The sequence below is a fragment of the Lithobates pipiens genome, unplaced genomic scaffold, assembly GCF_037356315.1.
Source record: "Lithobates pipiens isolate NorthernLeopardFrog02 unplaced genomic scaffold, aLitPip1_a1.2 Scaffold_51, whole genome shotgun sequence".
NCBI classification, from domain to species: domain Eukaryota; kingdom Metazoa; phylum Chordata; class Amphibia; order Anura; family Ranidae; genus Lithobates; species Lithobates pipiens.
The window spans coordinates 3,914,396-3,938,837 of NW_027507874.1; the positions used below are offsets into that span (position 1 = coordinate 3,914,396).

At 45.4% G+C, this 24,442-nt stretch overlaps 3 protein-coding genes across 3 annotated transcripts in view; 2 read left to right on the forward strand and 1 right to left on the reverse strand.

The window, feature by feature from the left end:
• LOC143957207 (uncharacterized) overlaps positions 1–24,442 on the reverse strand; it is a 441,673-nt gene that overhangs the window by 330,107 nt on the left and 87,124 nt on the right. The window lies entirely within an intron of this gene.
• On the forward strand, positions 10,211–15,961 carry LOC143957181 (uncharacterized). Its single transcript, XM_077467331.1, has 6 exons — positions 10,211–10,367; positions 12,000–12,113; positions 13,350–13,435; positions 13,532–13,634; positions 13,927–14,022; positions 15,858–15,961. The coding sequence occupies exons 2-6, from the start codon at positions 12,080–12,082 to the stop codon at positions 15,959–15,961; spliced, it is 423 nt and encodes a 140-aa protein (XP_077323457.1). The 5' UTR covers positions 10,211–10,367; positions 12,000–12,079.
• Positions 17,617–24,442, forward strand: part of LOC143957182 (uncharacterized) — a 33,275-nt gene continuing 26,449 nt past the window's right edge. The window contains exon 1 of the mRNA XM_077467332.1: positions 17,617–18,988. Coding sequence (XP_077323458.1) covers positions 17,747–18,988 — 1,242 coding nt within the window. The 5' untranslated portion in view covers positions 17,617–17,746. The remainder of the gene's footprint in view (positions 18,989–24,442) is intronic.

Consider the following 24,442-nt stretch of genomic DNA (forward strand, 5'->3'; position numbering starts at 1 on the left):
AGCAAATCCAAGCCTTATGCTGCGTACACACGAGCGGACTGTATGGCATACTTAGTTCGTCATACAATCCGACGGACAGTCCGTCGTACTTTCCACTGAACGGACTTGACCACACACGGATGCACAAACAGTCCGTCGAAAGCTTGCGCGATGACGTGTACAGCACGTACGACGGGACTAGAAATAGGAAGTCCAAGACACAGCAAAGCACCCTTCCGCCGTGTAAATCCTTTCTGGGCATGCGCCATTCTTAGTCCGTCGAACTAGCATACTGACGACCGTACTGTCCGCTGAAACCAAAGTACGACGGACAGAATTTCGAAAAAACCGAAATTCTTAGTACGCCGGACTGCACGCTGAAAAAGTCCGCTGAAGCCCACACACGAGTGGATTGTCCGCTGAAATGTGTTTCGACGGACTAAGTACGCCATACAGTCCGCTCGTGTGTACGCGGCATTAGAGCATTAACACAGTGATCCCAAAACTGCAAAGCCAGGCCTTGCTGAGTTATTAGGAAAGACTCAACTTTGCACAGCAAACAACTGTATATCATGCAAGTTTAACCTACTTTGGCAGCTTGTATATTAACAGCATAATGATCCAGACACACCATGACAGCCTCTGGATAGCTTACCTTCCCTGACTGGCTCTAAGGGGATGGAAGAGGCTCTATTCCTGAACAGGTGGCCACCAATCCATCCCCTGGCAGCCACCTGGAGCTCCCAGCCACTACTACAATGGGCCAGAAGTTACCCCAACATTATTTTGCTGCTCCCTGCCAACTGGAAGCCCGGTCGGGCACCCCAGCCACACATCCATCAAGAAAGGGCAACCCGCAAGCCAGCCACAGGAAGCAGACAAGAAGCCATCTTGGAAGGGGGCAGCCCTGACAACAACGCCAGCATTTTTGCAAGGGAACCCAAACATACCCAAAGCCAGACTAACCAACAAGTGTGTGTGGGGCCACAACTCGCCATAAAGGAGAGATTGGATCAGTCCCAACCAACCACAAGGCAGAACTGTTTTAACTGCATCCAGAGACCAGTATCCCAGCCCTCCAGTATCCGGGCCAGGGGGGACTCTCTCTCATATGGAAGTTTTACAACTGAACGGAGGGCCTTTGTCACAGGAAAGAGGCTGAACCTGCGCGGCTGGCCATATGAATCCGGCAAGGTAAGGGCAAAAATAAAAATGTTCTTTGTTTCACAGCTATAACCAGTTGAGTGTCACAGATCAGCTGTGTCTCACCTTTACTGCAGTGGGTCGGCTGGCATCTGTTGTTCCACTGTCAGGTGTTCAGCTCTGTGCACTCTGCAGCTATGGGTGTCGCCGCCCTTCACCTGTTGCCTAATATATGTTTCCTTCCTGCTACTTCCTGCCCAGCCCCTCATGTGCTTCTCTATTTAAGTCCCTTCCTAACTATCTACCATTGCTTGAGCAACGTTTGTTTCTGAAGCTCCCCTGTGTAACCTGTTTTACCTGACTTCTCGTGAACTGATCTTTTGTGTACCGACCCGGCTTGTTCTGATTACGTTGTCTGCAGCCCGCCCTGACCTTGGCTTACTATCTGGCTCTCCTTGCTTCATCCATCCATCCTTGTCTACAGTGTCCTCTGGTACTTCCCTAGCAAGCAGGGTGAACCTGGGGGTCGTGACCTGGGGTCAGCACTCAGCTAAGTCCAAACCTTCGTGAGAGGGTCCCTGGCGGAACACCGGCTGGCTCTTAGATTCCATGCCCTGGGGGATCCCGTGTCACCTGCTCGCCTGTGAGTTCGCTGTAAGTAGTACCGTGACATTGAGTATTTGAGGAACAAAAAGAGAATGCCGCCTGGGGGGACGCGATTCATTTATACATAGTATAACCAGTCCTGATTGGGGGAGGTGCGGAGCCTAACCCATAGGTGTATGCTGTCATGCTTGTGTCCGGAAAGGAGAGTACCTTCTCAAAGAATAAGGTGTCTATGGTCACACCAGGGATCCCATTTATTATCAAAATGTGACATTTAGCCGAGTATAAAAAATTCTCTCCATAAGCATGATCGAGTCTGTTCTGGTTTTAATTTGTAGGATAGAGATATCAAGGGTCTGCCAATGGAGCGCCACGACCCACTGAATAGCTACACACATTGTATGGATGTGAAATGAGGTATATCTGAAATAGGAGCAAAGAGTAGACAATTAGCCATTGTTAGCCTAATTATGCTCATTATCACGGAGCAAAACCTGCCAAACTGGATGTACAGTAGCTTCTCACAGGACCAAAAAATATGAAAGAGAAACCTTTTAAACAGGTAGGTGCTACAGCAGGAAAACTGTATCCTTGGTGAATAAAAGGTAAAGAGGGGATAGCCTAAAAAAGAAGCCTGAGGTGATGTGGAAGAAATGAAAGCATATTTTTTTATAAAACAACCAAAGGACTGTGCAACCAAAAAATTGAGAGGGGCTATATCTTTCCCTGTGATGCCCTTATGCCACGTACACACGATCGGAATTCCGTCCAGAAAAAGACCGATGAGAGCTTTTCATCAGAAAATGTGACCGTGTGTATGCTCCATCGGAATTTAGCTGTCTGAATTCCCGCCAGCCAAAAATTGATAGCATGTTCTCAATTTTCCAGACGGAAAACTTTCTATCGGTAATTCCGATCGTGTGTATGCAATTCCGACACGCCAAAAATCACACATGCTCAGATTCAACTACGAGACAGAAGCTATTGGCTACTGGCTATTGAACTTCCTTTTTCAAGTGACGTTGTACGTGTTGTATGTCACCGCGTTATAAATGATTGGAATTTGATGTGACCGTGTGTGGGCAAGACAGCTTGAGCCGAATTGCGTCGGAATTCCGTCGGGAAAACCATCAGAGCTTTTTCCGATCGTGTGTACGTGGCATTAGACCTAAGTATTTCCAGGAGGAAAAAAGGAGAGATAGATTCACGTTCAAATTTAACCCAAAGAACTTTGGAGTTGTTGATGGTCCATTGAGCAAATAAATCAGAGGGCTTACAGGAATGTTCTTTATGGGATCTACTCCATGACATCCTTAGGGTTCTGTGGGGTGTAGAGTTGCACTAACAAAAATAACAAGGATTGCCTGGATCAACCTAAATTTAACTATAAATTTAGATATTGCAGATACTACCATTCATATCCAATGATAGAATGTAGTTCAGGTGACCGAAAAGCATAAAGAAAAACCAAGAGAAACAGAAGTCTCCAACAGAGGTCACCATGGAACACATACGTAAATGCAAATTTAATTTTATTTGAATTGTAACAAAATGACCAACTACTTAAAATTAGTACAACACCAAAAAAGGAAGGGAATTTTGGCTTCAGCCAATCACCCACCTAATACGCCAGAAGTATCATACGTGATTGATCAACTGAATTCAATAAAGCGCCCATATGGACACTATTAGCGTATTGGACTAACATTAAGAAGTTAATACATGGCAAGTGTGGTGTGTATGTGATGAGTGCAGTCGCGGCGCAGTTTGTTTGTTTTTAACTGATGTGACAACGTTGTCATATTTTTTAACGAGTCTGTGTTAAAAGATTCCCTTCCTTTTTTGGTGTTGTACTAATTTAAATAGGGAGGACTCTACTGCCGCCAACATATATTTTTTACAAGCACTTGAAACACTTTTAAAATGTAAGTGTGTTACTTTTTAATCCATTTTTCGTTGTTATATGGAATTACGCTATATGGTCTTCTCTATCCTTTTACATTATACCGGTTGAAATGTGATCCCTGTGTGGAGACGGACCCCTTTAGAAAGGTTCGGGGACGCAGTTCCGGAAATCGCATCCCATGTTGCCAGATGACACTTCTAAGCTCTTTTGACTCATAGACATTCTTGTGGGTCTGAGCCAGGGCTGGCCTGGGACAAAAATTGGCCCTGGACTTCATCCAGACCACTTTAATTTTGCAAACAAGCACAAAAACAGTTTATAAAACTAAATATTAATATCTGCATGGGTTACCAATGTGTATCACTGATTATACTCTATGTGCTTTTGAATTTGACATTATCATATTTTTTTTGTAATTTTATTTGATATCTTTCTAGTACAGGCCACCACATTATTTTTCTTTGCACTTTTGTAAGTTTGGGGGTCCTGGCACATTTTAATGAGATTATCACATTTAGCGCTACACTTTATATACCAATTTAAGTAGTTGGTCATTTTGTTACAATTAAAATAAAATTTAATTTGCATTTACGTATGTGCTGCTGGGAGTTCAGGAGAGCCAGAGCTAGCTATTCATGTGACTATCTCTCAGTGCATCTAGGCCATGCCCCCATCACCCCCATTTTTTGTCCTGAAATTATTATAGCTTTTTAAGCTTTTTATAGGTTTTCAGTAATTGACAATTACATTTAGCACATAGAAATTTGTCTTAAATATTGCATAAATAGGTCTAAATTGTCACCCGAACCTTTTTTACTGCCAGCATCCCAACACTCAATGCCAGCACGCCAACATTCTTCACCACCAGCAACCAAACACTCCCTCCTTCTCAGATCCCTCTATACCTTCTGCTGATTCCTGACATTTCCATATGCTGATGGAAGACAGGGATGACCTTCTGTGCAGGTAGGTGTATGGCCTTCTTGGAAAAATAATTGCAGCTGCGTAGGTGACACTGTGTTGTAGCACAAGCCACAAAACTTGCTTAAAAAGGCAAAGCTGACATTAAGACGCCGGGCATTGCTGTGATTATGGAGTTTTTAATTGTATTTTTGTTCAGGTTTTATTTTATGCATTTTTTAAGCCAACAATGCAGAGTTACTTAGAATATATTGTAATTTCAGAAAATTTGAGTTTAAAGCAGAGTTCAGCCTGAGTTCCACCCGAAGCTGATCTATCCCTCGGCTGTCAGGTCCTGCCGCTGTAGTGTCATATTTTGCTCCCCATCATAGAATGCTCCGGAAGTGACGTTGCGGACAGAAATTTTGCACTGCGCATGCGCGATGCTTTCCAAATGATTGCACCATGCGTTCCAGATGATTTCCTACAATTTAGTTCAGTGAAACCGTCAGATAATGTCACGGGAGTGAGGGGAGGTAATGGTGACATTAACTTTAGACAGAGCAGAGAGCGGCGGAGAGAGAGCGGGTAACTGTGGCTCAGGGAGGGGATTACCTCCCCTCACTTCTCTGACATTATCTGACAGTTTCACTGGTCTGCATTGTCGCAAATCATTTAGAACGCATGGCGCAAGTTTTTGGAACGCATCGCGCATGCGCAGTGCTAAATCTCTGGCGGCAATGTCACTTCCGGAGCATTCTATGATGGGGAGCAAAATATGACACTACATCGCCTCCATCCTTGGAGCCCTGCGGCTTAACTTCTTGGTTCCCTACTGCGCATGTGTGACTTGCGATGCGCTATCCCACTGGTCCCTGCTGTTTTCTGGGACCCGTGTTTCTGCCAGAATACAGCAGGGGGGGACGGGTAGTGGCATAGATACCCATGGGTGGCTCAGGTATCTATGCCTGGAAGTGGGAGCAAAATACCTGTATTAGACAGGTATCTGCTCCCCCTCCCCCAAAAGGTGCCAAATGTGACACAGGAGGGGGGGGGAGGATTCCAAAACGCGGAAGTTCCATTTTTGGGTGGAACTTCGCTTTAAGGATCAGGGTCCAAATTCATATTACAGCCTCATTACAAGGAACATCAGTGAGGAATGCATATGATCTAGAGCAGGGGTCTCCAAACTTTCTAAACAATGGGCCAGTTTACTGTCTTTCAGACTTTAGGGGGGCCGGACTGTGGCCATCTTTAATCGTATTATATATGGTTGATCTACCCACTGTCAGGGCTGGGCTCAGCCCTTCTTTCTCAGAGCTGGCCACTCAACAGTTCGCTAATTGCCAGCTCCTACCTCTTCACAGTTACTCAGCTGTTGATGATACCCTGCTTGTCAGTCCTGCCTACTTAAGCTGTCCAGCCCAAAGGATCTCTGCCTTCGCCTTGGCCAACATCACAGAGCCTATCTCCTATGTTCCCTTTTAAAGACTTGCTTTGCTGACATCCCTTCTGGCTTCAGATCCTGCTTGCTGTTCCACTACATTGATCCCTGAATTCTGGCTTAGCTGACTATGCGTTCTGGTTACTGAACTTTGGCTATGTTTTGACTACGTTTGTTTGTTTTTTAGATTTATTATTAAACAGGTGTGATTTAACTGTACTTCTGTCTTGGTCTGATTTCATGGTTTCTGACAGATTCATGACCCAGCCCTTAACCCTCCTCATTTCTCAGCACGGACTTGGGACCGGCTACGGTGGAGTTAACAAAAACACTGTACACTGAATATGATTCCCTCTCCATTAGGGATGAGCCGAACACCCCCCTGTTCGGTTCGCACCAGAACCTGCGAACAGACCTAAACTTCATGTGAACTTTAGAACCCTATTAAAGTCTATGGGACTCGAACGTTCACAATCTAAAGTGCTCATTTTAAAGGGTAATATGCAAGTTACTGTCCTAAAAAGTGTTTGGGGACCTGGGTCCTGCCCCAGGGGACATGGATCAATGCAAAAAAAAAGTTTTAAAAATGTCAGTTTTTTCAGGAGCAGTGATTTTAATAATGATTGAGGGTATGTGGCCTGGTACGGTTCAGGAGGGTGGGGGGGGCGCTCTCTCATCCCCCCCTCTTTTCCTGCGGCCTGCCAGGTTGCGTGCTCAGATAAAGGGTCTGTTATGGATTTTTAGGGGGACCCCCACGTCAATTTTTTTTTTTAATTTGACACGGGGTTCCCCTTAATATCCATGTCAGACCTGAAGGGCCTGGTAATTGAATTCAGGGGAACCCCCACGCTTTTTTTTTTTATCAATGAATGAATGAATTGTCGGCTAATACAGAGAACACTCAATGACGGGGAGCCGACAATTTAGCCGCAAGTGATTTTAAAATACTTTTTTTCCTGCACAAATGACACTTTGTGCAGGGACAGTTCTAAGCACCAGAAACATGCGCCCCTTCACAGGCATACTATAGATACCCCCCAGCTACGAAATTTAAAGGAATATTACACTTTTATTGTTTCACTTTAATCATTATTAAAATCACTGCTCCTGAAAAAACGTCCGTTTTTAAAACTTTTTTTTGCATTGATCCATGTCCCCTGGGGCAGGACCCGGGTCCCCAAACACTTTTTAGGACAGTAACTTGCATATTACCCTTTAAAATTAGCACTTTAGATTTCTCCCATAGACTTGTATAGGGTGTTCCGGCTTTTCGAATTTGCTGCGAACAGCCCAAATTGTTCACTGTTCGCTGAACAGGCAATGTTCGAGTCGAACTCGAAGCTCATCCCTACTCTCCATATTCTTTGCCAACTTTGTCCATCCCATCCTGCAGCACTTTACTAGTCAATTTTATTCTATGCTTGAGCGTGTACCATCATACGAGACCACTAGATTGCAGCTTAAAGCCTGTGACATTGGTGGCTCAGCCAGCACGTTCAGCTGGTTGATCCTGTGCACGATGATAATGATGTGCTGCCATCCAGTCTCTGCAAACTGGGGGAAACTCAGGACTTTAATAGGCCCTTTTCTTCCTTTATGCTCAAGCGTGCACCATCAAACGGAACCAGTATTTCTCAGCTTAAAGCCTCTGACTTTGGTGGCTCAGCCGACACATTCAGCTGGTTGATGTTGCTATGAGGCTGGATTCATGACCCAGCCCCCAACCAGTGATGTAACTAACGGAGTAAAAGTAAACGGCGTTACTTAACGCCGTTACTTTAGAGGGTAAGAGTAATCTGACTGATTACTCTTCCCCTCATGGTAACGCCATTCCCATTACTTGGGCGGCGTTACCGCAATTACATCTATCGCCACTAGGGGCGCACCTGCCGCGATCCGCGGAGCGCTCTGCGGCCTTAGGAGGGGCCGCGGCTTCGGCCTAGCTCCAGAGCAGTGGCCATCTTGGTGCAGCCGCCGGCCGTTTACAATGTGATCGCTCTGTCAAATGACGAAGCGATCACTTGTAAACAAACCGGCGTCATGATGACGCCGGTTCCTCTCTCCTATCTGTGTACAGATCTGTACAGTGGAGGGGAGAGATCGGATGGCAGCAGCGCTGTGGGCACCTGCAATACCCTGCCAATACTCTGCAATACCCTGCCAATACTCTACAATACTCTTCAATACCCTGCCAATGCTCTGCAATACCCTGCCAATACTCTGCAATACTACCTTGCCAATACTCTGCCATACCCAGCCAATACTCTGCCATACCCTGACAATACTCTGCCATACCCAGCCAATACTCTGCCATACCCTGACAATACTCTGCCATACCCTGACAATACTCTGCCATACCCAGCCAATACTCTTCCATACCCTGACAATACTCTGCCATACCCTGACAATACTCTGCAATACCCTGACAATACTCTGCAATACCCAGCCAATACTCTGCTATACCCAGCCAATACTCTGCAATACCCTGACAATACTCTGCAATACCCTGACAATACTCTGCCATACTCTGCAATACTCGGTAATACCCAGCCATACTCTGCAATACTCGGTAATACCCAGCCATACTCTGACATACTCTGCAGCTGTCTAATGCGCGTAGACAGCTGTGACTGTCTTTGGTTTAGGAGATATTTCTTGGACCTACAGGTAAGCCTTAATCTAGGCTTACCTGTAGGACAAAGTGGTTTGTAAGGGTTTACAACCACTTTAATTGTATTGCTTAAAGTGGTTGTAAACCCTTACAACACACTTTGACCTACAGGTAAGCCTAGATTAAGGCTTACCTGTAGGTCCAAGAAATATCTCCTAAACCTACACGGTTTAGGAGATATTTGCCAAAAGACAGGCACGCAGGCGCACTGAGCGCTGCACCGTCAACGGCGAATATGCCGCACGTGGCGGCTCCCGTGCGCATGCGCGGGAGTGACGTCATCGCGGCTTCGCCGAATGACAGCGGCGGAGCGGCGAGACCCACCGAGAAGATGGATGCGCCGGACTACAGGGGACAGCGGTGACATCGCTGGCTCCTGTGTCAGGTAAGTGATACATAATGGACTACTATTCGATGCATAGTAGTCCATTATGCTTTACCTTTGCAGGGAATGAAAGAGGAAGTAAACCCATCAGGGTTTACTTCCTCTTTAATTCAGCATTGATAGGCTAGGTGAAAATAAATGCGTGCTCTATTCGCCCTCTAGCGTCTGATCAGGATATAACAGCCTATAGAAGAGCATCTCTGTCAGGTGTTTCATCAGATTAGGCGACCCATCGGAATGTGTAACGGAAGTGTTTAGTCGCCGCCATTTTGCTGCACCCTGCGCCCGTCCACAGTAAGGATACACTCAGAAGGGGGTGTAGTGTCATATTTTGCTCCCCATCATAGAATGCTCCGGAAGTGATGTTGCGGCCAGAAATTTAGCACTGTGCATGCGCGATGCGTTCCAAACACTTGCGCCATGCGTTACAAATGATTTGCGACAATGCAGACCAGTGAAACCATCAGATAATGTCAGAGAAGTAAGGGGAGGTAATCCCCTCCCTGAGCCACAGTTACCCGCTCTCTCTCCGCCGCTCTCTGCTCTGTCTAAAGTTAATGTCACGATTATCTCCCCTCACTCCCGTGACATTATCTGACGGTTTCACTGAACTACATTGTCGGAAATCCTCTGGAACGCATCGCGCATGCGCAGTGCAAAAATTTCTGGCCGCAATGTCACTTCCGGAGCATTCTATGATGGGGAGCAAAATATGACACTACAGGGGCAAGCAGACATCTTGTTACACCCAACGGAGTTTTGCATTTTACACTTATTTTTAACAGTAAACTGAGATTATATAGTGAAATACAGTGCTTAGAACTCAATCTGACTGTTTAGATGTTGAATTTTAAAAGCAGCGACAAGCATGCTGATCTCACAGGTTTGCCAATCGGGCAGAACACCGCTGCTTTTAAAATACAACATCCAAACAGTTACACGTAGTTGTAAGTACTATATTTCACTATATAAACTCAGTTTACTGTTTAAAAAAAGTGTAAAATGCAAAACTTCGATGGGTGTAACAAGATGTCTGCTTGCCCCTTTCTCACTGTATACTTACTGTGGAGTGCGCGGTGTAGCAAGATGGCGACGACCGAACGTCACTTCCTTTACACATGCTGAGGAACGCCCACTTCCGGTCCGTGGTTTCTCTGCGTTCCACGGCCCCTCAACTGCTTCCTGGTTGCAGAGGAGAGAAAATGGACTTTCGATAGGGGGAGGGCGGAAGCTATTTTCTTGCAGCCCAAATGAGGAATTCAGATTTCACAGAGCTTTTCTTTATATCTAGCGGCTGAGCATAGCTGGGTGAAGGCTGCACAGTGAGGAGGAGGTAATATTGTATTAATATTATTATTATAAAAGTATTGGAGGATGGATGGGGGTACCATGACTGTTAGGGAGGTGTGGTATGACACCCCAATATATAATAATCTAGATGAAGGTGACAGCACAAGTCAATCATAAAATCTCCTATTCTGCTCTGCTGTTGGTTTTAATCTGACCAATCAATGATCACAACGACCGATTGTTGCTGGAAGCAGCTGGAGTTTCCGATTGGACGGGACATCTGGTCGGACAAAATATTCCTTGTGTTATCCGCTACTATTTGAAGCTCATGCAGTTTGTTCTGATAAATTGTTCCCACGCCTGAGACGTATGACCCGAGGATAAATCCACTGTCTTTTCTCTAATCCCAAGAATGATTGGATTGGTTTAAAAAAGGACAAACATCACACGCATAGGCATGAACACTAACATAAGGACCATGCTGTGAATAGAAGGGTCAGTGTTCACTGGAGACTCCACTGTCTGTGGCCAACCTAAAAATACGGATCTCTGGGACATGGACACTGTAAATCCTCGGGGAGGGACATCTGGAGACACCACCGTCTGTGGCCAACCTAATAAAACGGATCTCTGGGACATGGACACTGTAAATCCTCAGGGGAGGGACGTCTGGAGACACCACCGTCTGTGGCCAACCTTATAAAATGGATCTCTGGGACGTGGACACTGTAAATCCTCGGGGGAGGGACGTCTGGAGACACCACCGTCTGTGGCCAACCTAATAAAACGGATCTCTGGGACGTGGACACTGTAAATCCTCAGGGGAGGGACGTCTGGAGACACCACCGTCTGTGGCCAACCTTATAAAATGGATCTCTGGGACGTGGACACTGTAAATCCTCGGGGGAGGGACGTCTGGAGACACCACCGTCTGTGGCCAACCTAATAAAACGGATCTCTGGGACGTGGACACTGTAAATTCTCGGGGGAGGGACGTCTGGAGACACCACCGTCTGTGGCCAACCTTATAAAATGGATCTCTGGGACGTGGACACTGTAAATCCTCAGGGGAGGGACTTGTGTTGGAAAGTCCCAGTGTTCCATGATGGCCACATTCCGACGCTCATATGTGCTCAGAGTGAACATGGTACACAACTGTCGCAGGTAGAGTTGCCACCTCATCCCTTTAAAACCCGAACACATATGAATTACAAAGGATCTGAGGCTAATTAAATGCAGATAAGGCACCACGTGAGTTTAATTACCACCTTAATCGGCCACAGAACCTGTGGAATTAATATGTGTTTGGGTTTAAAGAGATGAGGTGGCAACCCTAGTCGCAGGTAAAGCGAAGATTAGCCTGGTGGAAGGTTTCCGTTGAAGAATGGATCTGAGTTTTAGTAGGGTGGTTCTCTACCAGGGTTCCTGAGCCCCTAGTTGGCAAACTGACCCACCCATGAGCCAGTTTTCTGTGGATTTACCCTTTATTATTCTCTGTCAATAATCAGTCTTAGTAACTGAATACACCATGTTAATCTAGGAATAGGAACGAGCTGATGACGGGATACAGTTCTATCTTCAAAGATCTAATGAAGATAAAAAGCGTTCAGTTGAGACCTTTGTGTGTGATCTTTTGCTTAAAATATTTCTTTCAATCTCATTTTTTTTATTGCAGCTCAATCCGTGTATTGTCTGTGTGCTGGCTCAGACATATGATAAAGTTGGAGTACTTTCAAGCACACAAAAAAGGACGTGATGATGGAGAACCGGCCGCCCCTCACATCACCGGGTAAGAGGAGACTTTAATTTCTTGTAAAGGAGAGAAGAGTATTGAGGAATCACCTAGATACACACATCCTCTGATATCCACTTCCAGACCGGACCTTTTCTGGCACTTTTGTTTACATGTCATAATCAGTATTTATTGCTAGAAAATACCTTAAAAAAATAAATATAAATATATATATATATATATATATATATATATATATATTGATTACATTATATTTTTTTAAAGCAGAGGCCCTAGAGAACAAATTGGTGGATTTTGAATTTTTTTTACATCACATAATATTTGTGCAGCGTTTTTTCAAAGGCATTTTTTGGGGGAAAAAATACACTTATTTTAATTTCTTTATGCAAAAAAACACAATACTTAACCCAATTTTTATTTTTGTAAAATATAAAGATAATGTTATGCCGAGTAAATAGATAGCAAACATGTCTCTCTTTAAAATTATGCACTCCAATGCAACGGCGAGAAACAACGTACATTTTATTATCTATAGGCAACACTTCAAAAGCCTTTTCAGGTTATCACAGAGGGGGTCTAGTGCTAGAATTACTGCCCATGTTGTTTGCATGCGTGCGGGCCCAACACGTGCATTAACACAGGATGGAGGGGGCACTGTAACTTTTTTTTATTATTATTAATGTATTCTCCTTCTTTTTTTTTTTTTACGCTGTTGCTTAAAAAAAAAAAAAAATGATCACTGTTATTGCTGTCACAAGGAATGTAAACATCCCTATGACAGCAATAGACATGTGACAGGTCCTCTTTATGTAGAGATCTGCGGTCTATTAGACCCCAAATCACTTCTCTGCCATTAAAAGCATTCATAACACCAAGATCATTTTACTTTCGAATGCTTTTAAATAGATTTTTTAAAAATGGCGCTGTTTAGATCCGGGTAAACTAGAAGTGATGTTGGGTCATCACTTCCGGGTTACCATACCCGAGAGCCAATCAAAGCTGATCCGGACTTTGTTCGGCCCTCCGACCTGCCAGTGGGTGCGCCAGCTGGTCGTTTGGGCCTCATGGTGGGACGGGAGGACCTGAGAAACCACGGAAAGGTGACAGGAGGGGCCGCTAGGATTGCTTTTACAAGAGCGCCGACCACCGGCTGCAGGCATCATCCTGGTATAACCACCCAAAGTCCAGCAATGCATGGGTATGTCGCTGGTCCGAAAGTGGATATAAAGACATAGAAACAATGTATTCAGTCAGTGTGTGTGTTTCCTACAGATGGATCCAGTAACAGAAATCCCCCAGAGAGATGTCCCCGTCCTCTGTATTCCCGGGACTCCACACAGGAAGACCAGGAGGAAAAGGTAGATAGAATAGAGAGTCGTCTTGGATAGTAGTATAATAGTAGAAAGGTCTGTATGGTTTAACATTGTCTGTTTATTTATTTATTTTTTTATTAGCGTATAAATTTGACCACTGTCAAAGTTGAAGTTAAAGAAGAAGATCTGTATGTCAGCAGTGATGAGGCATGCAAAGAAGAAGATCCTCCAGAGATCAGCACAGGTGAGTAATAAACACTAAATCCAGAGAGGAGCCCCAGATTCTCCTTGTTCAGTCACTACAACAATCTCTTCTCCTCCCCCCTCCTCTGTCAGTAGACAGTAATGGGGAGACAGTATGTGCCCAGTGGGGGAGTCAGGAGCCATCAGCCTCTATTAGACTCCGGATCTCCTCCTCACATGATGTCATTGTGTGTTACCAGCCAAGAGACGTGACCAGTCTCCCCCCACACACACTCTCTGGGGTCTCTCATACATCTCAGTACAGGGGGCTTCACTCTCATCTTTATTCACAGACCCCGGAGATACTCAGAGAGACGTCAAAGCTGAGGAGGAGGAAGAAGGACATGTGAGGATTAAACAGGAGGAAGTTCCTATAAAGATTGGCACAGGTAGGATATATATTTACTAAGACATTTATTCACACTGAAAAGATTTACAGATCTTTATTTAGTCTGTATGATCTTCTTCATCTGTAGAACATAAATGGCCTTAGGACTGGATGCCTTAACATTTTCAGATACACAGACTCCCCATCTACAATCTAGCCACCACAGAACTGGCCATTCATTGTCTTCTGATTGTTTGGCTGCATGCAGTGCTGTAAATACACAATACAGTGGTCTAGTGTAGGCCTATAGCTCATAAATGTTGACCTTGAAATACTATCAGAAGTCTTAGTAACTGAATGAAATAACATGTGGGCCTAATGACTTTTAAGCATTAAGTGGACTTTGGTGCTAAATGATTGAGTCAGCATCTGGTGTGTCAAAATCAGAACCTGGGACAGTGCACACAACTGCCTGGATGAAATTAACTTCACATCAGAGGTTTCCCTACTCCCCATCAAATCACAGGTGCCCTTCCATCACACCAGAATCCCACCTTCAGGTCCCCTATAAGGTCAAAGGTCTCCCATCACATCAGAGGTTTCCCCATTCCCCATCACATCACATCTCAGGTTTCCCATTACATCACAGGTCACCCTCCATCACATCAGAGGTTTCCCCATTCCTAATTCCATCACAGGTTATGCTCCATCACATCACATGTCTCCCATCACATGAGGGGTTTCCCCATCACATCACAGGTCTCTACATCACATCAGAAGTTTCCCTATTCTCCATCACATCACAGGTTTCCCATCACATCACAGGTCACACTCCTTCACGTCAGAGGTTTCCCCATTCTCCATTACATCACAGGTCCCCCTTCATGTTAGAGGTCTCCCCATCACATCAGGGGTCTCCCCGTCACATCACAGGTCTCCTGTCACATTAGAGGGAGTTTCCCCATTCACTATCACATCAGAGTCCCCCCTTCAGGTTAGAGTTCCCCCCATCAGGTCAGAGGTCTCCCATCAAATCGCAGGTCTCCCATGATATCACAGGTCAGGCTCCATCACATCAGAGGTTTCCCCATTCTCCATCACATCACAGATCTCCCATTACATGAGGGGTTTCCACATCACAGGTCTCCCCATCACATCACAGGTCCCCCCCCCCACCCCATCATATCAGAGTCCCCCTTCATGTTAGAGGTCCCTCATCGGATCAGAGGTCTCGCCATCCCATCAGGGGTCTCCCCGTCACATCACAAGTTTCCCATCGCATTAGAGGTTTTCCCATTCCCTATCAGGTTAGAGGTCCCCCATCAGGTCAGAGGTCTCCTCATCACATCAGAGGTTTCCCCATTCCCTATCACATCACAGGTTACCCTCCATCACAGTCATGTTAGAGGTCTAGCATCACATCAGAGGTTGCCCTATTCCCCACCACATCACAGGTTTCCCTATCACATCAGATTCCCCCCCCCTCCCCAATCACATCAGATTCCCCCCATCAGGTCAGAGGTCCATTGTCGCATCAGAGTGCCAGCTATACAGAATCCCCTCTATAGCTCCTCAAGCACACAGTCTGCCCCTCCAATCATACAGCCCCCCCCCATTACAGAGCCCCCTCAATCATACAGTTCCCTCTTCACATCTGAGCCTTACCTTTTGACTTCAGCGCTCTTTTTTTCTGTAGCTACACTGAGTAAGTAATCACAGTTTGAATGGAGGACACAGTTGTAGCATCCAGCCTATCCTGCAAATTGCAGGATGGAGGGAGATCAAGGAACGAGGAGTTTTCGCAGAGAGGTCCACCCCGCAGGGTCCTAAACAAGTTGTGGACTGATGCCTGCAAACACATTTGAAATAATTATCTCTTTTTTTTTTCGTGCACAGATCAAAAAGACCTCAGAGTGATTGAGAGGACATTCAAAGCTGAGGAGGGAAAAATACTTTTGAAGATTAAAGATGAGGAAACTCCTCCAAAGAGCAGCAACTAAATCCACAGATTCTCCTTGTTTTGTCGCAACAAACTCTTCTCCCTTTTTTTATACCTGCTGTCATCTTCCACCATTTGTCTCTCACTTCTTATACCTTCTGTCAGCAAAAGAGTGTGCATTGTGCAGGGTGTAAAATGTTTTAATTAAATGTTGCAATAAAGAAAACACAAAAACAAGAACATTACAATAAAAATCCCAAACAGTCAGGACCTCTTATTTTAGTGTATGGCAAATTGGTGTTACAAAAATGGAACCTAGAGTAAATCCAGTCTCCTCGGATCTTGTCAGTTTGTTTCATATTCCCTCTAAGCACATTAATTAGTTTATAAAAGCATAAATTAGTGTTAATCCTCTGATACAAGAAGCCCGTTACTCAGGAACATCCATTGGAACAATTCTTTGTTGGCTACATAGCATGATATAGCATGCTATGAGTAAGGATTTGGACGAAACGCATTAGCACATTACTGCTGTATCTTGTTAGGTAGCCAAAAAAGAATTGTTCCAATGGATGTTACTGAGTAGCCAGCTTCATGGTATCAGAGGAATATTGGTACATTTCAAAGGCATTTGGGCCAGAGTACCGGTTCCCAGTCTCCCAGGTAATCTGCGGTACAGCATGCTTTCTTTGTGGAATATAAATTCGTGTTAATCAAGGAAAGCTATTTGACAAGGTAAGCAGGTATGGTCTATTCCACAGAAGAATAGGTTTCTTAGTATAAAAGTGTAGGACTCGTTTGTGGGCACATGAGAGGTCAGATCCTCCACTAAGCACACATATTGTGAGGTCATTTATGTTGGATATTGCTAACTGGCATTCCATGAAGACAGTAATCTCAGAACTCGTGTGAGCATGTTTAGGAAGCTACAACACACTAAATTGCTGTAATTCCTTCTAAGATTTGGAACCTTAACCATTTTAACATTGCAGTATCGCCGATATTTGGCTACAGCATGGCTTCTCAGTCCTCCAAAGGCGTCCCTGGACGTCCTCCTGAGAACGCACTTCCCACAAGCCTCCTGGGGTGTGCATCAGCAAATGTCTGTGATCTCTTTATCCCTTGAATCACAGATCAGGGTAAAGGCCAAACACACAGCCGTCCTTTACCATGTGATCAGCTGTGTCCAATCACAGCTGGTCACATGTAATCAGACTTCCCGGTTATCGGCTCTACTTTCCTCACACAGAGACAACGTGTGAGGAAAAGAGAGCTGATCTATCAGAGCTAATCATCAGTGCCCTAATTGTTAGTGCTGCCTATCAGTTTCCATTAGTGTCTCCTCATCAGTACAGCTTATCAGTGCCACCTTATCAGTGCAGCCTCATCAGTGCACATCAGTGAAGAAGAAAAACAACTTATTGTTATAGTTATTGTTAAGTTTACAAAATGTATTTTAGCAAAAAAAAAAAAAAAACTGTGCTGATTAAATACCACCACCATCTGTGTATTTTATTTGTTTTTTAATAAAAATCGAATTTGGGTACATTGTTGCATGACTGAGTAATTGTCATTCAAAGTGTGAGAGCACTGAAAGCTGAAAATTGTAAGGTGGTGAAAGTGCCCAGTATTGAAGTGGTTAAAATAAAAGGACTTCCTATCTCTTCCAGATGAACCAAACACAAAGTGCAGTTTGGAAGCACCAGACGGTATTACAGGAAGATCGTCAGAGGGAAACCCCACTACTCCAAGTCTCCATCCAGTCTATCAAAGTGCAAGTCCATCAGCTGATCCCTCTACACATGGTTTTCCAGAGTTTTCCCTTCCCACTCTTAGCGGGGCAGAAATGTTCCAATGTTCCGAGTGTGGGAAGTCTTTTAACCAGAGAGCAAAACTCATTACACATCAGAGAAGTCACACCGGAGAGAGGCCATTTTCCTGCTCTGAATGTGGAAAAGCTTTCACCCAAAGGGGGAACCTTCTCACGCATCGAAAAATCCACAAAGGAGAGAAGCCATACTCCTGTTCGGAATGCGGGAAATGCTTCCTCTTGAAGGGCGGTCTCATTAAGCATGCAAGGTTTCACACAGGGTTGAGGCCATTTTCCTGTTCTCAGTGCGGAAAAAGCTTTCCAGATAAAGGCTGCTTAGACCGGCACGAGATAACCCACACAGGGCAGAAGCCCTACTCTTGTTCTGTCTGCGGGAAATACTTTTCTTCTAAATCCTACGTCAGCAAGCATGAAAGGAACCACAAGCGGGAGCAGCCATATTCCTGTTCTGAATGTGGAAAAGGCTTTCCAGATGCAGGCCGACTGGAGCGACACATAGTGGTGCACACGGGGGGGAAGCCCTATACGTGTTCTGAATGTGGAAAAAGCTTTTCACAAAAGTCCAACTTGAATGAGCATGAAAAGACACACACGGGAGAGAAACCATTTTCGTGTTCCATGTGTGGGAAATGCTTTGCCTATAAGTCAAACCTGACAACACACGAAAGGGCACATGCGGGGGAGAAACCACATTCATGCCCTGTGTGTGGGAAGAACTTTGCCCAAAAATACATCCTGGCTATGCACGAAAGGACCCACACGAAGGAGAAGCCATTTTCCTGCAGCGTGTGTGAGAAACCCTTCGCTCACAAGTACACCCTGGCTATGCATGAGAAGGCTCACTCCGGGGAGATGCCGTATTCATGTTCTGTCTGCGGAAAGAGCTTTGTACAAAAGTATGTCCTTGATGACCACGAAAGGACTCACACGGGGGAGAAGCCATACTCCTGCAGCGTATGCGGGAAGTGCTTTGCGCACAAGTCCAATCTTATTACGCACAGGAGAACTCACACAGGGGAGAAGCCCTATGTGTGCTCCATATGTGGGAAATGCTTTGCACAGAAACCCCACATGATTACACACGAGAGGTCTCACACAGGGGAGAAACCTTTTTCCTGTTTGGATTGTGGAGCGAGTTTCACGAGGAAATCAAAACTTGTCACTCATCAGCGTTCACATGCAGGAAATCCCTCTGGTGTCCAGTTGCAGCACCTAAAAATTCGAATTAAAGAGGAACTTTCTGACACGGTGGATGGATAAGTTGGTGCACTTGCCAACACAGCAAGGACTGTCTTACAGAAAAGATAGAAAAATGTGGTAACACCTCTTTGGCTTAGGTCATGAGCAAGTCTACACGCCTATCATATATTGACTCCATCAGATGAAAATGATTTGGAATTTGCCAGCAAAGCCCTCAATGTTCACCCATCTTGTACATATCAAACTTCGTCTTCAGATACATATCAAAGAAGGACCTTTATTTACCCCCATGATCTGGTGCTCTAGTTTCCTCCTTCTCTCACTTCCCTCGTGCTTCCCCCTTCTTAAGATCTCTCTTTCTTCTGTTGTACCAATTCCCCAGACCTGATTTCATAGGGCTTTATAACTCCCAACTAATGTCACACTAGCAGCTTCTTGGCCCCACAAGGGTTCACATCGCTAGTAAAGGCCTAACTTATGTTTAAATGTGCCAAAATAGATGTAGAAGAAGCCAAATGAGCTTCAATACATAATATTCCACCAGGTAGAGGTGACGCTTTAGCTTAAAGCGGAGTTCCACTTAAAAAAAATGAAAAGTCAGCAGCTACAAATACTGCAACTACTGACTTAATAATCTGACACTTGCCTGTCCCAGGAACCACTCGTCTCCCCCTCTGCTCTGCGGCACCAGCATTGTTACTGGGCACCCGGCTGTGGCACCACTGCGCATATGCGACTGTCCACGCAATCATCTGGGACCTGTGACGTGTCCCAGATGATTGCCTAGAGGGAGGGGAAGAGGTGATCTTCCTCCGGTGCCGAGGGTGTGCGGCAGAAGGAAGTGGGAGCTGGAACCTTCTGAAAAGAGGGTATCCGCCCCCCCCCCAAAAAAAAATAACATGCCAAATGTGGCATGTCAGGGGGTCACCTTCTCTTAAAGCAGAAGTTCCATTTTTGGAATCCTATTTGGTGGCACTTTTTTGTTTTCATCCCTTAACAATAGTCTATGTTATCCCCTGATTTACATTAATTGTTCCCTTGACTAATTTACTCTACACTGGGTCAGTTGATAGCCTCCCTCCTCATTCACAAAATACAAAGGCTTCTCTGAATGGGCAGGGGAGGGACGGGCATAGCTGCTCTATGTGCCTCCCTCTACTCTCCCACAGCCCTGGCAGAGCCATAAACTTGTCAGATATAAATAATAGAGATAAAGGTAAATAGAAAAAAGCATAGTCAAGCATAGCCAGAGTCCTGTAGCCAGATCGGGTACTCAGCCAGTCCAAAGTTCATTAACCAGATCGGGTAATCAGCCAGGCCGGAATTCAGGGTTCCAAGGAGAGCAACAGCAAGCAGGATAAGAAGCCAGGTGGGGTGTCAGCAAGCCAGTCTTGAAACAAACAGTAGGAGATGGTTCCCTGTGATGTGACCAATGCGAAGGCAAATGAAAAAGTGAGCAGGAAGGCTTTAAATAGGCAGGTCAGACGAGCATCATCGAGGACAGTTGGTAACTGTGGAAAGAGAAGAGAGCTGGCAATTAGCCGACAGCTGAGCGGCCAGCCCAGAGGAGGAAGGGCTAAGCCAGCCCTGACAGGACCCCCATGTGGGACTTTCTTGGTGTGAAGGCTCAAACTCTCCCCTTGTTGTGCCATATAGCCACAGCCGTAAATGTCTTGTCACTACATTTTGGCTCCTGAGGAAGTGGACTGTCCAGGAAACGCTTTGAGCCCTGTACCACCATTATATAGTTTTGCTGAATGGATGCGTGGCTGTTCATCATGTTCATCAATAAGTTGTTGACCAAAGCCCAAAGTTAACCAAAAAAATTGAAAATGTCTATAGTGGAAAAGTACATGGGGGCACAATAACATGATGCAGGCGATCCTAAAAGAAATAAAGTGCTGTTTTTTCTGTATATTTATTGCATTTTTGCAACATTATTAAAATATTATTGGACTTTATTAGAAATGTCTTCTAATGTCTTGGTAGGTTTTCAGTTGCGCCATACTCTCCATTTTGATGATGGATTGAACAGTGCTCTGTGATATGTTTAAAGCTTGGGATCATTTTTTATAACCTTACCCTGCTTTAAACTTCTCCACCACTTTATCCCTGACCTGTCTGGTGTGTTCCTTGGCCTTCATTATGCTGTTTGTTCACTAAACTTCTCTAACAAACCTCTGGGGGCTTTACAGAACAGCTGTGTTTATACTGAGATTAATTTACACACAGGTAGACTCTATTTACTAATTAAGTGGCTTCTGAAGGCAATTGGTTCCACTAGATTTTAGTTAGGGGTATCCAAGTAAAGGGGACTGAATACAAATGCACGCCACACTTTTCAGATATTTATTTGTAAAAACATGTTAAATTAAATATATTTACTTTTTTGGTTGTAACATGACAAAAATGTGGAAAATGTCAAGGGGAATACTTTTTCAAGGCACTGTAGGTAATGACATGTAGTATACTTGTAATAAAAATGGATCTGGAGACCTGTATATCAGGGAGCAGGAACTGCATGGTCATAAACATATTTGACATCCCTTGGCCACTCCTCAGACCTCAAAGCTGGTCAGCAGGGCCAGGACTAGGGATGGGCAAGAGGGGCGGCTGCCCAGGGCACGGTGGTATTGTGTAGAAATATTGACAGCAGCATTACTCCATTGGAGTTTTCACTAAAATCTCAGTCCTTCTGGGTATGGAAGGGCATGTTACTAACTCCCAGGCTGCAATGCTCAGGCTTGAGCAGCCAATCACCAGGTCCACACAGTGTCAGGTAAGGTGTAGTAGTAAAAGGTTAACCCGGCTTCATGTCACTTTAATTCAGTGTTTCTCAAATAGTGGGGCCCGTTTGACCTCGCTGTCATCTGTCATATTGGATCCGATCATCCGATTCACTCACTAGTGACTAGCGGCGTCCCACACGGCGTTGGTTGCCTAGCAACCTAGGATTCGAGAGGGGTCAGCGCAGTGCGAACACTGGAGATTGTCCCAGCGCAGCCCCAGTAGCAGCCCGACGCGGAGGACCTCGTGACACATGCAGAGGACACGAAGTGTAGCAAGTGACTGACATAATGGAAAAGTTTTTAACAGGGATGAGAAGACAGGCGGAGAGAGAAGGAGATAAGGGGATAAAAGAACGTCTTCCAAAGGCTAAGACAAGGAAATATGACGAGGCGTATGTAGCGCTTGGCTTCACTGTAACTACAGTGGGAGACGAGGAAAGACTGGTGTGCTTACTATGTCTAAAAATATTGGCAGCAGACAGCATGAAGCCAAATAAATTAAGTTGTCACTTAAAGACATTACACCCCAATCACGCTAATAAGCCGCTTGAGTTTTTTCGGCGAAAACGTGTCGAATATTGCAAACAATCATCCCACTTTCTGACTGCTACTTCAGTAAACAAGCGAGCATTGTTGGCATCATATAAGGTGGCGGTACCAAATTTCTCCGTGCAAAAAACCCCACACCATAGCAGAAGAGCTGATACTGCCTGCAGCATTAGACATGGTCTCTGTCATGCTAGATGACGCAAGTGCTGCAAAAATAAAAACTACGCCTCTGTCAAATGACACCGTTGCTAGACGTATAAATGACATTGCTGACGATCTTAACGAACAGCTGGTAGATAAACTCAAGGATAAACGTTTTGCCTTACAATTTGAAGAAACAATTGACAGCAACAAAGACTGTTTGTTTATCGCTTATGTACGTTTTGTTATGGCAAATTCCCTATGTGAGGATCGACTTTTTTGTAAATATGTCAGAGACAGAGCCACGGCTGAAGAGCTATTCAAAATGCTAGACTGCTTCCTGATTGAGAATGGGCTAAAGTGGGAGAATTGCATGGGTGTTTGCAGTGATGGTGCACAGACCATGGCAGGGATGAGAAAAGGACTTCGGACAAGAAGGTCTCACCTAATGCTGAGTGGACACACTGTATTTTACATGTAGAAGCACTGGCATCAAGACACCTTTTCTCTGAATTAAATGAGGTTATGACTGACATTATAGGAGTAGTCAATTTAATAAAGACCAGACCACTAAAAACAAGAGTTTTCTCTGCTATCTGTCAGGAGATGGGAGCTGAACATCAAGCTGTGCTGTTTCACAGTGAAGCAAGGTGGCTGTCACGAGGAAAAGTCTTGTCCCGAGTTTTTGAGCTCAGAGAGGAGATAAGAATGTTTTTGGAGCAGGAGCACAAGTATGACGTTGCAAGAAAGTTTAGTGATGTGAACTTTCTGATGAAACTTGCTTACCTGAGTGACATATTTGGAAAGCTCAATGAACCAGTGGCGGCCCGCCCATAGGGGGCGCCCGGGCGCCGCCCCCCCTCTCCCTAGGTGTAAAAAAAAAAAAGGAAAAAAAAAAAGGAAAAAAAAAAAAACGGGCCCTTTAAGACATTTAAAAAAAAAAAAATGTCATTTAACAATTTAACATAGTGTACTGTGGCGCCGGTCACAGTGCACTATGAGAAGCGCCACGTCGATGCAATCACAAGATTGCATCCATGGCGCTTCATTTGCGGGTTAAAAACCCGCCTTGCGGCGCACCGCAGAATGCCGACTAGCTTCCGCCCGTAAAATCACTGTGATTCTACGGGCGGGAGCATTGTCAATCTTAGACAGGCAGGTCACTTCCGGCTTTCGGCTGCTTCACGAAACCCGGAAGTGACGTCGGCAGCTCCGTTCCTCAGCCTGAGCGGAGCTGCAAGACAGTCAGGCAGGAGGTGAGTCACCGCATAAAGGCTTTCTAGTTTCTACTTTGTTGAGAATGTTCATGCATTTAGCTGAATGAATGGAAAAAAAGCTTTCACAGCCAGAAAGTTTTCCCCAGGCCAGGCGACTTTTGCCGTGGCCAATCAGAGAATGAGCTCTGAAGGGGGAACTCCACGCCAAATTTCTGAAAAAAAATTTGACGTGGGTTCCCCCTCCGAGAGCATACCAGGCCCTTAGGTCTGGTATGGATTCCAAGGGGAACCCCCTACGCTGAAAAAACGGCGTGAGGGTCCCCCCCAGATCCACACCAGACCCTTATCCGAGCACGCTACCCCGGCCGGCCAGGAAAGGGGGTGGGGACGAGCGGGCGCCCCCCCCCCTCCTGAGCCGTACCAGGCCGCGTGCCCTCAACATGGGGGGGTGCCTTGGGGGAGGGGGGGCGGGCGGCCCCCCCACCCCAAAGCACCTTGTCCCCATGTTGATGAGGACAAGGGCCTCTTCCCGACAACCCTGGCCATTGGTTGTCGGGGTCTGCGGGCGGGGGGCTTATCGGAATCCCGGAGCCCCCTTTAATAAGGGGGCCCCGGATACCGGCCCCCCACCCTATGTGAATGAGTATGGGGTACAATGTACCCCTACCCATTCACCTGTGAAAAAAAGTACAAAAAAAACACAACACAGGGTTAAAATATTTTATTGCACAGCTCCGGGGGTCTTCCGTCTTCGGGGGTCTTCTCGCCGGACTCCTCCGCTATCTTCTTGTAGCTCTTTTACTAGCGGTGGAGTC